We start from the raw sequence: 17521 nt of genomic DNA on the forward strand, positions 1-17521 counted from the left end.
AAAACCTATTGGGAACATCAGTTTGACAAGAAATATCTTTAAAATTCTGAACAAGAGACTTAAAAATGAACTTTGAACATACGACAGTTTAAAGCACATTTATATGCAGAGAAAGACTTAAAAATACAATTTCTGCCAAGTGAAATATTAAACAGCATGTTTCATTATATTTGCTATAGATGCCAAAAGAGTTGCCATTTTCAATGAGGTATGTTTCCTGCTTATGTAACAGTCATTTATCATAGAAGCTGTAAAATGCAATCTGGAATTTCTCTTGCCAAATTGCTGCCTGTTCTTGACATTTTATATTATTAAAGCTATAAAATCTATAAATACTTTTAGCACACTTTCACTAAAAGCAGCACTAGTAAGTAGCAGGCCTTGTCTTGTATTTCAGTAGCCACGTCAAAACTTCTGAGCCATGCGAAATAGAAAGAGGGGTCCTAGGGTATTTTATGCCCAGGGCAACAAACGCCAAATGCTGACGTAGATAGCACTTATTCGGTTTTGCCAGGAGCTGTGCTAAGTGATTTTCATAAAATATGTAATTTAACCTACAGGCAACTCCATGTGGTATTATTTTCACTTTTTTACATAGAAGGAAATGTAAGCTTAGAAAACTGAAGCAATTTACCGAAAGTCAGAGTTAACAGAGCAAGGAAACCTGAACAGTGTGCAGCCTCCGCTCACCAGAAAGTGTCAAAGAATCACATTTACTAGTACTTCAGACAGAAATTCTGCGAAACAAGGCGTATCTACTCTTGTTTTACTCCCAGACACTTCCCTGTCCCGCTTAGATCAGTGGTGGTTTTCACTCAAATTTAAGTGTGTAACAGTGTCCCCGGGAGGGCTCTGTTCAAACAGATTGTTGTACGCGCCCCCTACCCCTGCCCACCCCGAGTGTTTGATTCAGTAGGTCTAGTTTGGGATCGAGAATCTTTTTATTTTGTTTTCCTTTTGTTTTGTTTTGTTTTTGAGACAGGGTCTCGCCCTGTCGCCCAGGCTGGAGTGCAGTCGTGCCATCTCAGCTCACTGTAGCCTCTACCTCCCCGGCTAAAGCGATCCTCCAGCCTCAGCCTCCGGAGCAGCTGGGGCCACAGGCAAGCGCCACCACTGTAGGCTAATTTTTTTTTTTTTTTTTTGTAGAGACTGGGGTCTCACTATGTTGCCCACGCTGGTCTCAAACTCCTGGGCTCAAGCGATCCTCCCGCTTCAGCCTCCCAAGGTGCTGGGATTACAGGTGGAGCCACCGCGCCCGGCATCGATAATCTGAATCTCTAACGAGCTCCCGGGCGACGTTGATGCAGCTGGTACCGGGACCACTCTTCGAAAATCATCGGTTTAGAGGTTTTAATTCTGAATCCATTGCGAAAAGTGTTGGGCGGACAGAGCACTACTAACTCCTAACTTTTCTCAGAAACCTGGGCTCTGCTTTCGCCAGCAACCCGGTCCGAAGTCGCGGGCATATTCTGTCTGAAATCGTGTGCACCGCAATCCCCGCCTTGCGGTGGAGGATGGCGCTAGGCGGCCTCAGCCTCGGCCTGCTGCGCTCAGGAACCCGCGCCCCGGCTCCTCGGCGATCCATTGCTCTTTCCGCTGGCGCCGGCCGCAGGCCTCGGTCACGCCCCCAGCGGCCCGTTGGTTCCCGGGTCCCGCGGGGTGCCCCCGCCCACACGCTATGCCTTAAATTGGGCCAGGCTGAGGCGCTGCTGCTCGAGCGGCCGATCCGAGACGTGGCTCCCCGGGCGGAAGAACCATGTTGGACTTCGCGATCTTCGCCGTTACCTTCTTGCTGGCGTTGGTGGGAGCGGTGCTCTACCTCTATCCGGTGAGCGCCGTCTTGGCTCTCTGGGGCCCCGGGCGCCGCCCCAGTCTCTCTGTCGCCGGCATCCAGGCCAACCTGCCCGCTGCGGGCCGCAGGGGGCGGGCCTGAGAGGAGGGTTCGGGTTCCCTCCAGAGCTTCAGCGCGGGGACCGCACCCGGAGTCACGTGACGCCCCTCCGGGCAAGCTCTGAGAGCGACGTGGGCTGCGTCGCTACCCCTCAGGCGCCGGGCCAGGCGGGCGTAGAGCTGCTGAGGAAAAGCCCGCGCCCCCGCAGGCCGGTCTCACCTTGCCAGGCACCCCGCGCCACTCTCCAAGGCGGCTCTCAAGTACTTTGGGCAGCTTTTTGGCCATAACTCGCCAAACCCAAATTTCATTTCCCAGTGTGTCAGGAGGAGACTCCTGGGCGCGCCACTCCTTTCTTGAGGATTCTCCCAGCACTTGTGTATTCCTCTTTTCCATCTGTCCATCGATCTATCCTGACTTGAATCCAAAGTGCTTGAGGTCCAGGTCTTGCTCCTCTTAGGGGCTCCGGGCAAATGCTTCTTTGGGGAGAGCGCCGCGCTGCGGGTTCGGGTGCGAGGTTTCCTCGGCCGCTGACGCCTCTGCGAGCCTCCGGTCCTCCTCTCTCCACTTGCCTCCGTCAGCGAGAGAGGGAGGGTCTGAAAACAAAAGTGTTGATGGCTGAGGACCGTCTTTAAAACCTGTTCTACACACTTTGGGAGGCTGAGGCGGGCGGATCACGAGGTCAGGATATCGAGATCATCCTGGCCAACATGGTGACACACCGTCTCTACTAAAAATACAAACATTAGCTGGCTGTGGTGGCGGGCGCCTGTAATCCCAGCTACTCAGGAGGCTGAGGCAGGAGAATCGCTTGAACCTGGGAGGCGGAGCTTGCAGTGAGCCAAGATCGCACCACTGCACTGCAGCCTGGCGACAAAGCCAGACTCTTATCTCAAAACAAACAAACAAACAAACAAAAAACACCTGTTCTACAAAGCAAGGTGGTGGTTTTACAGTGAAAGTTGAAAAGTAGCTGAACTGCTGGAATTGACCATATACCTTCTTAAATGTTCTTTTCCAAGCAGGTAAATGGATTAGACTAGAATCTTGCAACTACACAATCAGGGACTTCCTGAAATCTTATTTTCTGAGAAACTAAACAATTCTAGTGGTTCTTGAATTTTTGGTGATTTTAAAATGATACTCTTCTTTGATCAGCTCATAGAAGCACACTGTTTATTCTTAGCACTAGGTATGTGCCAGATACGGTTCCACGTGCTGAGAATCCAGCCGTGAAACAAACCGGACAGAAAATTCCTGACTCTTGGAATTTATTTCCTAGAGAAGGGGAACAGACAATAGAAACAAATAACATAGGATTGTGGGTAGAAATAAAGTTGGGGATAGGTAGATTGTTATTTTAAAGTAGGATGGCCAGGAGATACGGAGACATTTGAGTAGAAACGCGAAGAAGGTGAAGGTGCAAGCCATTCTGAGAAAGAGCATTCTGGGTCGAGGGAGCAGCAAATGCAAACCTTCAGAGGGAGACACGCCTGGTGTGTTCCTGGAAAGCAAGGGGACCAGTGTGGTTAGAGTGTAGTAAATGAGGAAGATACCAGAGGAGAGAAAGTCAGAAAGATGGGAGTGAAGGACAAATTTTAAATGACTTGTAAGGCTTTTTAAATGGACTTTTGCTGTGTGCCACTGGAGGATTTCAGCAGATGAATGCCATTTGAAATTGGATAGAATTCAAATTTAATTTTATTAGATAAATTTTAAAAGAATCATTGTGGTTGCTAAGTCATGAATTGACATGGGTCTCCAGGTAAGGATGGAAGCAAGCCAGGTAATTAGGAGGATATTATCATTTCAGCTTGGATCATGGTAGTAGTGGCACAGATAATGAGAACTAGTCAATTGTGAAGATAGTGCCAATGGGATTTCCCAGTGGATTGGATGTGAAATGTGAAAGAGAGGCATCAAGGAAAACACCAGTTATTTTTAGCCTGGTATCTGGAAGGATAGATTAATTCCAGGGAAGATCAGGGGTTTTGTTGGTGGTGGTTGTTATTTAGTTTTGTTTTGGTGGGAGGTAGTGGGGATTTATAGAGATTAGGAGTTGGTTTTGGGTAGGCTAGGTTTGAGATGGCTGTTAGACATTCAAGTGGAGATGTTGAGGAGTAACTGAATATATGTCTTGAGTTTATGGGAAAAGTCCAGGCTGAAGATACACATTTGGGAGCTATCAATGTATAGATGGTATTTAAAGCGAGGAGAACTGGTTGCTATCTCCCAGACAATTTAGATACAGGAGAGAAGAGGTCCCAGGGGCCATTCCCTGGATTCTCCAATGTTAATGGTTGAGGAGAGAAAGAAGAGCCAGCAAAGGAGACTGAGAAGGAGCAGCCACACAAATAGAAGGAAGCCAGATGTTTTAAGCAGAAGAGGATAATCAGCTAAGTCAAATGCTGCAGATATTTTAAGTTAAGGCCTAATAATTTGATAACATTGGTAATTTTTTTTTTGTTTTGTTTCATTTAAGAGACAGAGTCTCACTCTTGCCCAGGCTACAGTGCAGTGGTACCATCATAGCTCATTGTAACCTCAAACTCCTGGCCCCAGGCGATCCTCGTACCTTAGCCTCTCAAGTTGCTGGGACTACATGCTCATGCCACCACACCTGGCTAATTTTTAAATTTTTTATTTTTTATTTTTTGATACAAAGTCTCGCTCTGTCGCCCAGGCTGGAGTGCAGTGGCATGATCTCTGCTCACTGCAGCCTCTGCCTCCCAGGTTCAAGCGATTCTTCTGCCTCAGCCTCCCAAGTAGCTGGGACTGCAGGCACACATCACCACACCCAGCTAATTTTTTTATTTTTAGTAGAGACAAGATTTCACCGTGTTGGCCAGGCTGGTCTCGAACTCCTGACCTCAAGTGATCTGCCCACCTTGGCCTCCCAAAGCACTGGGATTACAGGCATGAGCCACCGTGCCCAACCTAATTTTTTAATTTTTTATAGAAATGGGGTCCTGCTTTGTTGCCCAGGCTGCTCTCGAACTTCTGGGCTGAAGTGATCCTCCTGCCTCAGCCTTCCAAAGATCTGGGATTACAGGCATGAGCCACCGCAACATTTGTAATCTTAAGAAGAGCGGTTTCAGTGTAATTGGGGTGATAAACCTAAATGGTGTGGATTCAGAGATATCAAGTATAGATAGCTCTTTAGAGTTTTGCAGTAAAGGGGGCTGATAACTAGAGAAGGAAGTGAGGTGAATTTCTCTTAAGGTAGGAGAAATTACATTATGCTGATGAGGGCTGTCAAGTCATAAAGGAGAAACTGATGATGTAAGAAGCTTATGGCCAGCACGGTGACTCAAGCCTATAATCCCAGCACTTCGGGAGGCTGAGGTGGGAGGGTTGCTTGAACTCAGGAGTTTCAGACTAGACTGAGCATTATAGTAAGACCTTGTCTCTAAAATAAATAAATAAATAAGACATGGTGGTGAGCGTCCGTCGTCCCTGGTCCCAGCTACTTGGGAGGCTGAAGCAGGAGGATCGCTTGAGCCTGGGAGATCGAGGCTGCAGTTAGCCAAGACGGCGCCATTGCACTCCAGACTGGGTGACAGAGTGAGACCATGTCTCAAAAAAAAAAAAAGCTTAGGTTGCATGGTCTGTTACTATAACCACTCCTTTGCATATACCTTCGATTCCTTTGCCCTGTATCCATTTGTCATAATCATCTAGCAAACCCTAATTGTGATTAAATCAAATGCTCTGTCAATTCCTCCCCTGAACCCACACAGCTGGAAAACAAACAAACAAACAAACAAAACACAGGCAGAAAAGAACACAGCCATACTGACTAGTCTCATTTTAATTCATAAACCTTAAGTGGGGTGTCTGGAAATCCCCTGGTGCATTCACTCTCCAAATCTTCTAGATAACTTTTCATTCCTTCCCTGTCTTCAAATCTTCTGTCTTCACCAATAACTGATAATCTCTTTTTTGTTTTTTTGAGACGGAGTCTTACTGTGTCACCCAGGCTGGGGCTGGAGTGCAATGGTGTGGTCTTGGCTCACTGCAACCTTCACCTTCCGGGTTCAAGCGATTCTCCCACCTCATCCTCCCGAGAAGCTGAGAGTACAGGCGTGTGCCACCACAGTTGGCTAATTTTTGTATTTTTAGTAGAGACGGGGTTTCACTATGTTGGCCAGACTGGTCTTGAACTCCTGACCTCGTGATCCACTCTCGCCTCTCTTTCTTTTTTTTTTAGACGGAGTCTCGCTCTGTCTCCCAGGCTGGAGTGTAGTGACGTGATCTCGGCTCACTGCAACCTCCGCCTCCCGGGCTCAAATCCCACCTCAGCCTTCTGAGTAGCTGGCATTACAGCGCCCACTACCACGCCCTGTTAATTTTTGTATTTTTAATAGAGACGGGGTTTCAACATGTATGCCAGGCTGATTTTGAACTCCTGACCTCAAGTGATCCGCCCACCTTGGCCTCCCAAAGTACTGGGATTACAGGTATGAGCCACTGCGCCTGGCCTCTTTTTTTTTTTTTTTTTTTTTGAGACAGGGTCTCACTCTGTCACCCAGGCTGCAGTGCAATGATGTGACCTTGGCTTACTGCAGCCTTGACCTCCCAGGCTCAAGTGATCCTCCTGCCTCAGCCTCCTGAGTAACTAGGACTATAGTGCTGGCCACTGCACCCGGCGAATTTTTTGTACTTTTTAAAGAGACGGGGTTTCCCCATGTTGCACAAGCTGGTCTCAAACTCCTGGACTCAAATGATCGTCCTGCCTTGGCCTCCCAAAGTACTGGGATTATCGATGCAAGCCACCACACCTGGCCTATTTCATTGAAAAAATGAAACCAATCTGGAGATAATTTCCACACCACCCTGCCTATCTGCCTAAATTTGTGCCCTTATATTCCACGTTACCTCCTATTACTGTGAACTGGCTATGCTCCCAATTAAATGCCCCCGCCCCCCGTCTCTTCACTCCTGTACTAGATCTCCTACCTTCCCACCCACTCAAGAAAATGGCTCCGGCACAGCAGTTTTTCCTTATTTTTCTTTTGAGACAGTCTGACTCTGTCATCCAGGCTGAAGTGCAGTGGTGCAATCACAGCTCACTGCAACCTCCGCCTCCCAGGTTCAAGTGATTCTCATGCCTCAGCCTCCTGAGTAGCTGGGACTACAGGAGTGTGCCACCATGCCCAGCTAATTTTTGTATTTTTAGTACAGATGGGGTCGCCATGTTTGTCAGGCTGGTCTTGAACTCCTGACCTCAAGTGATCATCCACCTCAGCCTCCAAAAGTGCTGGGATTACAGGCAGGAGCCACTGCGCCCGGCCCAGCACAGCAGTTTTCTTCTGTTTCTTGCATCATCATAATGAAAGTGGTAGAATGGACCTTGATTTTTTTTTTTTTTTTTAAAGCCAAACCAGCTGGGACCATATATAAACTCACAACAAAGAAAACAACGAAAAATGTACTGGATATGTGTTAGTTGATGTAGAGTGTATATTAAATTTTTCAAACACCTTAGTTTAACTGACAGAGGAAGAATAATATCCTGAATGAAATAATTCTTTTTTTTTTTTTTTTTTTGAGACTGTCGCCCAGGCTGGAGTACAGTGGCGCGATCTAGGCTCACTGCAAGCTCCGCCTCCCAGGTTCATGCCATTCTCCTGCCTCAGCCTCCCGAGTAGCTGGGACTACAGGCGCCCGCCACAACGCCCTGCTAATTTTTTATATTTTTAGTAGAGACGGGGTTTCACCATGTTAGCCAGGATGGTCTCGATCTCCTGACCTCGTGATCCGCCTGCCTCGGCCTCCCAAAGTGCTGGGATTACAGGCATGAGCCACCACGCCCAGCCTTTTTTTTTTTTTTTGAGATAGAGTCTTGCTCTGTTGCCCAGGCTGTAGTGCAGTAGCACGATCTTGGCTCAGTGCAACCTCTGCCTCCCGGGTTCAAACAATTCTGCCTCAGCCTCCCGAGTAGCTGGGACTACAGGTGTGTGCCACCACGCCCGGCTAATTTTTTATATTTTTAGTAGAGAAGGGGTTTCACCGTGTTAGCCAGGATGGTCTTGATATCCTAACCTCGTGATCTGCCCTCCTCAGCCTCCCAAAGTGCTGGGATTACAGGCCTGAGCCACCGCGCTCGGCTGAAATCATTCTTTAAAAAAAAAATTTTTTTTTTTTTTTCATTTTAAGTTCAGGGGTACAAGTGCAGATTTGTTACATAGGTAAACTTGTATCAAGGGGGTTTGTTGTACAGATTATTTCATCACCCAGGTAATTATTAAGCCTAGTACCCATTAGTTGTTTTTCCTGATCCTCTCACCCTCCGAAAGGCCCCAGCATGTATTGTTCCCCTCTATGTGTCCATGTGTTCTCTTCATTTAGCCCCCACTTATAAGTGAGAACATGTAGTATTTGATTTTCTGTACCTGTGTTAGTTTGCTAAAGAAAATGGCCTCCAGCTCCATCTGTATCCCTGCAAAGGACATGGAAATCATTCTTTTCCATGCAAAGAACCCCTTTTTTTGTATTTTAATATGGAAATAATTTCTTAGATTCAGCTTAATTGGAAAGCTATTATTTAAGGTCCTGCAGATGTGTTGGTGAAACACATCTGACTTATGGGATATATGATAATTCATTATTATAAACTTTTTTTTTGTAAGGCTTCCAGACAAGCTGCAGGAATTCCAGGGATTACTCCAACTGAAGAAAAGTGAGTAATTATTTTCTTGGAATTAAGTAGAGTTAATTCTTCATTATTGATATCAAAACTAAACCATATTTTTAGCCAATCATGGTAGCTGTTGCCAGCTACTGAGGAGGTTGAGGTGGAAGATCGCTTGAGGCCAGGAGTTTAATGCTCCAGTGAGCTATGATTGTGCCACTGCACTCCAGCCTAGGCGACAGAGCCAGACCCTGTTTCTAAAAAAAATAAATAAGTAAAAAGAAAACTAAGGTTATTTTGTGGTAGGACTAGGCAGACAGATGGAAGAGAGTAGGTAGTTCAGAAGACAAACCAAAATGATAAACCATATTTTTAGATCACTCATCTTATTCAATTCAATTCCTTTGATTGCCCTAAATTTACCTTGGCATGTAACCTAAACTTTGTTAACAGAAAGGAGGGTCGTGTAAATCAAAACATTTCATTGCTTTCACTTCCCCTTGCCAGAGAAAGCTGAAAAGAGGATTAAGATAGAAGGAAAGAAGGAAAAGATTGCCATAGCTGATCTGATGATTTTCACCAGCCGATGATGTCCATTGTCATCTCAGAATTAGGTGCTGGGAAAGTGGGATAGCTTTCCAGTATCTAAGTCGGATGTTCCTATGGAGCTTTCTTATTTGGTTTGAAGTGTTAAAAATTCTTAAAATATCAGACAAATCCATATCTAAATATAACTATAGAAATATAGCAAGAAGGCAAATATAATTGAGTTTTGGATTTTGCAGTAATTTGAATTTCATGAACCTTTGTTCTCATTTATTGACACAGTTAATTCAGAGTCAACTGTTGTTTTTCTCATTTTTCCAAATTAAATTGATTATTTTGTCAAATGTTGCTCTTTTGCCAGAGATGGTAATCTTCCAGATATTGTGAATAGTGGAAGTTTGCATGAGTTCCTGGTTAATTTGCATGAGAAATATGGGCCTGTGGTCTCCTTCTGGTTTGGCAGGCGCCTCGTGGTTAGTTTGGGCACTGTTGATGTACTGAAGCAGCATATCAATCCCAATAAGACATGTAAGTTTAATTTTCTTTCTAATTACCTGATCCTTACCTTTTAAGAATGAATGTTTAGGCCGGGCACGGTGGCTCACACCTGTAATCCCAACACTTTGGGAGGCTGAGGCAGGTGGATCACATGAGGCCAGGAGTTCGAGACCAGCCTGGCCAACATGGTGAAACCTCTTCTCTACTAAAAATACAAACACTAGTCGGGTGTGGTGGCACACACCTGTAATCCCAGCTACTTGGGAGGCTGAGGCATGAGAATCTCTTGAACCCCAGGGGCGGAGGCTGCAGTGAGCCAAGATTGTGCCACTGTACTCCAGCCTGGGCGACAGAGCGAGACTGTCTCAAAAAAATTAAAAAAAATTAATGTTTATAAATAAAAACTGTATATATATATTGTTCTTGGATAGGAATAGCCAACGTTTATTGAATGCTTTGTACTATGTGCTAGGCACTGTGCTGATGTCTTATTACCTAATTGAAGATAGTATTTTAAATAATTGTGTTTTTCCTTAATTTATAAGCATATATGATAAAATCTCAGTGTAAATTCCAACAGGATTTTTTGGGACCCTGAAAAAATAGTTCCAAGGTATATCTGGAAGAGTAAAGAGTAAATGTACATGAGCAACCAGGAAACAATCCTAAAAAGAGTATTAATGGGCTGGGCATGGTGGCTCACACCTGTAATCTCAGCACTTTGGGAGGCCGAGGCAGGTGGATCATGAGGTCAGGAGATCGAGACCATCCTAGCCAACATGGTGAAACCCTGTCTTTACTAAAAATACAAAAATTAGCTGAGCGTGGTGAGGTGTGCCTGTAGTCCCAGCTACTCGGGAGGCTGAGGCAAGAGAATTGCTTGAACCTGGGAGGCAGAGGTTGCAGTGAACTGAGATCGCACCACTGCACTCCAGCCTGGGCAACAGAGTAAGATTCCATCTCCAAAAAAACCAGAATATTAATGAGGGAAATACTTGTACCATCAGTTAGTATAGAGTATTATAAAGCTAGATTAAAGAATCTTGTACTGGCCAGGCGTAGTGGCTCACACCTGTAATCCCAACATTTTAGGAGGCCAAGGTGGGAGGATCACTTGAGCCCAGGAGTTCAAGACCAGTCTGGGCAACATAGTGAGACCCCATTGCTACAAAAAATACAAAAATTAGCCAGATGTGATACATGTGCCTGTAGACCTAGCTACTTGGGAGGCTGAGGTGGGAGGATTGCTTGAGTTCGGGAGGTTGAGGCTTCAGTGAGCCAAGGTTGCTCCACTCTACTCCAGCCAGGCAGCCAGGGGACAGGGCAAGAACCTGTCTCTTGAAAAAAAAGAATCTCCTGGCCGGGCGTGATGTCTCCTGCCTGGTGTCCCAGCACTTTGGGAGGCCAAGGCAGGCAGATCACATGAGGTCAGGATTTCGAGACCAGCCTGGCCAACATGGTAAAACCCTGTCTCTACTAAAAATACAAAAATTAGCCAGGCCTGGTGATGTGCGCCTGTAATCCCAGCTACTTGGGAGACTGAGGCAGGATAATCTCTTGAACCCGGGAGGCAGAGGTTGCAGTGAGCTGAGATCATACCACTGCACTCCAGCCTGGGTGACAGAGGGAGACTCCATCTCAAAAAAAAAACTCTCATACTGTGGTCAAGCTAGGCAAACAGATGTAAGAGTAGAGAGTTCAGAAGACAAACCAAATATATATGATAAAGATAGCATTTTATGACAAAAGGGAAAAGTAATAAATGTTTTGGGGAATATTGGTTAGCTATTTGTAAAAAATAAATCTCAATCCCTGCCTTATTCTATTCCCCCCGCCCCGCCCAGCTTTTGCCCAGGCTAGAGTGCAGCAGTGCTATCATAGCTCACTGTATAACCTACAACTCCTGGGCTCAAGCAATCCTCCCACCTCAGCCTCCTGAGTAGGTGAGACTATAGGCATGCACCACCATGCCTGGCTAATTTATTTACTTTTTAGTGGAGATGAGGTCTCGCTACGTTGCCCAGGCTGGCCTCCAACTCCTAGACTCAAGCAATTCTCCCACCTCTGCCCTCCAAAATGCTGGGATTATAGGTGTGAGCCACTTCACCTGGCCTCTGCCTTATTTCTTATATAAAAATAAATTCTAGATGATTAAAATATCAGGTCATAAAGGTAATACAAGAAAACATGGTTAAATATTAAATTTTTTCTCTTTGGTTGGAGAGAATGTAGATAAACCTCTTACAATGGTACAAGATCTAGAAGCTATAAAACACAAGTTAGATAAATCTGTCTACATAAAAATGAAAAATTTTAGTACAATAACAAACATCTTGAATGGATGCGGTAGCACATAGCTGTAGTCCCAGCTACTCAGGAAGCTGAGGTGCGAAGATCTCTTGAACCCAAGAGTTGAAGACCAGTCTGGGAGACACATTGAGACTGTCTCTAAATTAAAAACAAAGTCAAAATCACCTTGAGAAAGGAAGAAAGAGAGATGGTAAAATGTTGGCCACACATTGCTACACCTGATGTGTAGTAATTGATTACCATATTTTTGTTAAATAAAAAGGCACCATGACAAAATTTAAAAGAGAAATGGAAAAGTAATTTACCACCAATATGTTAAATATATATAGTCCTTAAAAACTAATAAGAAAAAATAGGCCAGGCATGGTGGTTCACGCCTGTAATCCCAGCACTTTGGGAGGCTGAGGTGGGCAGATCACCTGAGGTCAGGAGTTCGAGACCAGCCTGGCCAACATGGTGAAACCCCGTCTCTACTAAAAATACAAAAATTAGCTGAGCATGGTGGCAGATACCTGTAATCCCAGCTACTGGAGAGGCTGAGGCATGAAAATCGCTTGAACCTGTGAGGTGGAGGTTGTGGTAAGCCGAGATCAAGCCATTGCACTCCAACCTGGATGACAGATCGAGACTCCATCTCAAAAAAGAAAAAAAAAAAAATGCCCTTTTAGAAAAATGGGCAAAAACAAGCTCATTAAGAAAGGAGTAAACAAATTTAAAGATTTCAGCCTCACTAATATTCAGCTGGGTACAAATAAAAATGAGAAATTTTACTTATCTCCCTAGAAGAGATGAAGAATACTGGCAGAACGCACTGTTGATGAGGGAATGGGAAATCATGTGGTGTACATGTACTATACAAGCTCTCTGGAGAAAAAGTTGACAGTAACCATTGACCTAACAATAATATCTTAAGGAGTTGATCCATAAATTGATCATCACAGATGTGAGAAAATATTTATATTAGCATTGTTTATAAAAAAAAATTTGAAGCAACCTAAATATCAATGACTGAATAAATGAATACTTTCAGGCCTGAATATGATGATGTAGATTGATTTTATCAGATACTTATATAGCAATTATGATATCTCAGCACTATTCCAAGCCCTTTACAAATATTAACTCATTTAATTCTCAGAACAACTTCATGAAGAAGGTATTATGGTTATCCCTTTTTTGCGGAAGAGAAACCTGAGGTACAGAGAGGTTAAGTTACTTGCCTAAGGTCGCAGCTAATTAGTGATGGAGCTAGGACTTGAAGTCAGGCAATCTGGTTCAAGATTGTGCTTTTGTAGAACAAGGATCTCTGAGGAAGAAAAAAAAAAGATTGTGCTTTTAATTACTAGGCTTTATACAACATGAAAAGATGGCTCTGTCGGGGAATATAATGAGGAAAACCGGAATGGTCTCTGCTCCTATGGAGTTTCTAGGCTAATGTTGGAGAGTGAGGGAAGTATGTAAACATTCAAATTATCACACTAATGAACTGAGAGAAGTGCTCTGAAAGAGGAGAATGTAGTTCTTTGTGAAATCTGACAGATTTTTCTGTCTCTCTCTCTGTTAAGAAATGATAACAGCTAGGCCGGGTGCGGTGGCTCACGCCTGTAATCCCAGCGCTTTGGGAGGCCGAGGCGGGCGGATCATGAGGTCAGGAGATCGAGACCATCCTGGCTAACATGGTGAAACCCCATCTCCACTAAAAATACAAAAAATTAGCTGGGCATGCTGGCAGGAGCCTGTAGTCCCAGCTACTCGGGAGGCTGAGGCAGGAGAATGGCGTGAACCCGGGAGGCGGAGCTTGTGGTGAGCCAAGATTGCGCCACTGCACTCCAGCCTGGGGGACAGAGCGAGATTCCGTCTCAAAAAAAAAAAAAAAAAAAGAGAGATGATAACAGCTGTGAAAAATGTCTAAAATGTTAACAGTATCTCGGATGCATTTTGCTGTCTTTTCTGTATTGTTTGAATTGTTTTTACAATGACAGTGTATCTTTGTATGCGTGTGAAAACAATAGTCATTAAAGAAACAAGAATTGGAGAAAATAAATTTTTGAATCCAGCTAAATAATTTTACTGTAATACTTGATAACCACAAATCACAAACTTATCCATTTTGCTTTAAAATCAGGGGAATGTGCTTTTTTTAAAAAAATTTGAAGACATTATAGTTATGTAGGTAGAAAATTTATGTCTGTATTAATGACTTAACAGTGGAATTCCCAGTCAGGATATTGTGTTCTTGCCAATTTTCACTGACTCTTAAATTGTTCATATTTTAAAAACAGTTTGCTGGGTGCGGCAGCTCATGCCTGTAATCTCAGCACTTTGGGAGGCTGAGGCAGGCGGATCACTTGGGATCAGGAGTTCGAGACCAGCCTGGCCAACATGTTGAAACCCCGTCTCTACTAGAAGTACAAAATTAGCCAGGAGTGTTGGCACACGCCTGTAATCCTAGCTACTTGGGAAGCTGAGGCAGGAGAATTGCTTGAACCTCGGAGGCGGAGGTTGCAGTGAGCCGAGATCATGACATTGCACTCCAGCCTAGGCGAGAAGAGTGAAACTCTGTCTCAAAAGAAAAAAATATATATATGTGTATATATATATATATATATATATATAAAATAAAAAATAAAAACAAGGGAATTATGAAAAACAGTTGCCATGCTTTCAGCTACAATTCTTTACCTCCCTGATCTCTTGTTCTCTTACAGGGTATCTTTTTGAGTGATTATTTTGATACAGAAATATTTAATTTGTCTGTTTCAGCGGACCCTTTTGAAACCATGCTGAAGTCATTATTAAGGTATCAATCTGGTGGTGGCAGTGTGAGTGAAAACCACATGAGGAAAAAATTGTATGAAAATGGTGTGACTGATTCTCTGAAGAGTAACTTTGCCCTCCTCCTAAAGGTAAGGTGATAAGTAGTTTGGTCTAGTGTTCTACAACATAAATAATAGTATTTATTTTTTGAGTATTGGTGTGTACTATCTTTGTTACTCTTTTCTTTCCTGTCCCTCTAAGCTAATTTTATTCTGAAATTAAAAACAACAACAATAACAAAACACACACACACAAAAGAAAAGAAAACAAAAATCTTAACATCCAGACTCACTGTATAAATTGGAATGATGAGAGTAGAGAGCACCTGAAGAAGTTTCTGTATGTATGTATGTGTATATATGTATATATTTTGTTGTTGTTGTTATTGTTGTTGAGACAGAGTCTCACTCTGTCACCCAGGCTGGAGTACAGTGGTCTGATCTCGGCTCACTGCAACCTCCGCCTCCTAGGTTTAAGCAATTCTCGTGCCTCAGCCTCCCTAGTAGCTGGGATTACAGGTGCGCACCATCACACCGGGCTAATTTTTGTATTTTTAGTAGAGGCAGGGTTTCACCATGTTGGCCAGGCTGGTCTCAAACTCCTGACCTCAAGTGGTCTACCCACCTCTGCCTCCCAAAGTGCTCCATGATAGGAGTTTTCAGATGCTGCTTGGCTTTGGAGAGTTCCTTATTCCCACTACACCTCTGAGCTGTAGGGCAGCTCCTATTAGCCGTATGCAGATTGCCACTAGTCTTAGTCGGCCCCACACTTTCTCGGAGCACACAGTCCACGCTAAGAGATCTGTGACTCCCCACTTTGCGGTTGATGAGCCTAATTAGGGCCCTCCATTCACACACTTTCACACACTTCCCCACTCCTAGTTCCTGTGTTCGTAATTGGGGTGGTGAGAGTGGCCACCCAGTTTCCCAGTTGGGGTGGCGAGCCGTTCTCGTCACCTCCAGTTTCCTAGTTGGGGTGGCGAGCCACTCTCGCCACCTCCAGTTTCCTTTTTGTAACTGTCTTAGCGAGCCACTCTCACGTCCTGTGTTGGTTCGGGTGTGAGTTTCATATGAATTGACGAGCCACTCTTGTCACCCCAAGCCCCTCTGGGTCAGACTATTCGGCACACCCCAGGAGGTGATCAGGCTCCCCTTCTGTCCCCACGGGTCCTGCCTTGGGCCCCAAAACCTTACTGCGGTTCCTGAAGCGCACTGTTTCTGAAATTGTCCTATAGCCCCTCTTTAGGTTCTGTTGTGCTGCTGGGTAGGGGCGCCAGGTCAGGGGAGAGCTGATCTCCCCTATGGGCTGAAGTTCTCCCGGCAGTGCCTGGGGTGACAGGTCTCCCCTGGCCCAGGGCTCCAGCCTCCAGAGGCAAAGGAGACAGTAAGCGTGCCATCTCGGGTCCTTTCATGGTCACCAAAAATGTTGTGGGGAACTGAGGACCAGAGAGACTGATATGGAGAACAGGAGGATTGTTTATTTTAAGGTACGCACCGGCTCAGTGGATTCACATCCAAAAAACTGAACATTGAACAAAGACAGAGCGTGGTATTTATAAGCAGATTTACAGAAGCAAAACAAAAGCAGTTAATCATACAGTGACAGGTCACATAATCTATAGCATAACATAAGTTGTGGCCTTGCATAGCTGGTGAGCTTGTAGCTGCATTGAAAGAAAAACAAGAACTGGTTAAATACAGACATTTGTAATACATAATCATGCTTAAGAAGCCAAGGAAAGGAGTAACAGTAAAAAAAATTTGTCTTTTTCTTTTTCTTTTTTTTTTTCCTTTAACCTTGCTCTGGATGGGGGTGGTGGTGTTTGAAGCCTATTCCTTTGGCCTTGGCTTTCTGGACAGTGTTATAACTGTTCTTGAAGTGAGCTTGCTAGGCAGAGGAAAACTTGTTCTTTTCTTTCTTTTTTTCTTTTTTTTTGATACAGAGTCTCACTCTGTCGCCCAGGCTGGAATGCAGTGGCGTGATCTCGGCTCACTGCAACTTCCGCCTCCTGGGTTCAAGCAATTCTCTGCCTCAGCCTCCCGAGTAGCTGGGATTACAGGCGCCTGCCACCATGCCCAGCTAATTTTTTGTATTTTTAGTAGAGATGGGGTTTCACCATCTTGGCCAGGCTGGTCTTGAACTCCTGACCTTGTGATCCACCACCTCAGCCTCCGCCTCCCAAAGTGCTAGGATTACAGGCATGAGCCACCGTGCCCGGCCTTGTTCTTTTATTTTTAACCCTTGTCTTCCCTGTTACTTAGAGTGAATGAATGCATATTTATTTTTAAATTTCTGCCTCAACTTGAGGTCAGGAGTTCGAGACTGGCCTGCCTAATATGATGAAACCCTATCTTTACTAAAAATACAAAAATTAGCTGCGTGTGGTAGCACATGCCTGTAGTCCTAGCTACTCGGGAGGCTGAGGCAGAAGCATCACTTGAACCAAGGAGGTGAAGGTTGCAGTGAGCCAAGATCATGCCACTCACTGCACTCCAGTCTGGGCGACAGAGCTAGACTCGTCTCAAAAAAAAAAAAAAAAATTGTTATCATTCCGGTGTTTTGTGTGCACAATAGAATTTTAATGTAATCAGATTATACTGCGTGGATAGTCTTTGTGTTTTTTATTTACCATTGTATTGTAAGCATTTTTATAGCACTTAGTATTCTTTGAAAATCACATTTGATCTGGGTGTAGTGGCTCACACCTGTAATCTCAGCACTTTGAGAGGCTGAGGTGGGTGGATCGTTTGAGGGGAGGAGTTCCAGACCAGCCTGGCCACCATGGTGAAAGTTCATCTCTACTAAAAATACAGAAAAATTAGCCGGGC

The 17521-nt window shown here is 44.5% G+C and overlaps 1 protein-coding gene across 5 annotated transcripts in view; it reads left to right on the plus strand.

The window, feature by feature from the left end:
• Positions 1–478: 478 nt before the first annotated feature.
• Positions 479–17521, plus strand: part of CYP20A1 (cytochrome P450 family 20 subfamily A member 1) — a 67390-nt gene continuing 50347 nt past the window's right edge. Inside the window, exons 1-4 of one of the 5 annotated variants that reach the window (XM_003820773.5) lie at positions 1648–1828; positions 8521–8570; positions 9430–9596; positions 14640–14782. In XM_003820773.5, the coding sequence (XP_003820821.1) occupies positions 1757–1828; positions 8521–8570; positions 9430–9596; positions 14640–14782 (432 nt within the window). In that variant the 5' untranslated portion in view covers positions 1648–1756. Of the gene's footprint in view, positions 1829–8520; positions 8571–9429; positions 9597–14639; positions 14783–17521 lie in introns of all 5 variants that reach the window. The other 4 variants (XM_008974218.4, XM_008974217.5, XM_034954836.3 and 1 more) reach the window with 4 other exon arrangements.

The sequence above is a fragment of the Pan paniscus genome, chromosome 13, assembly GCF_029289425.2.
Source record: "Pan paniscus chromosome 13, NHGRI_mPanPan1-v2.0_pri, whole genome shotgun sequence".
NCBI classification, from domain to species: domain Eukaryota; kingdom Metazoa; phylum Chordata; class Mammalia; order Primates; family Hominidae; genus Pan; species Pan paniscus.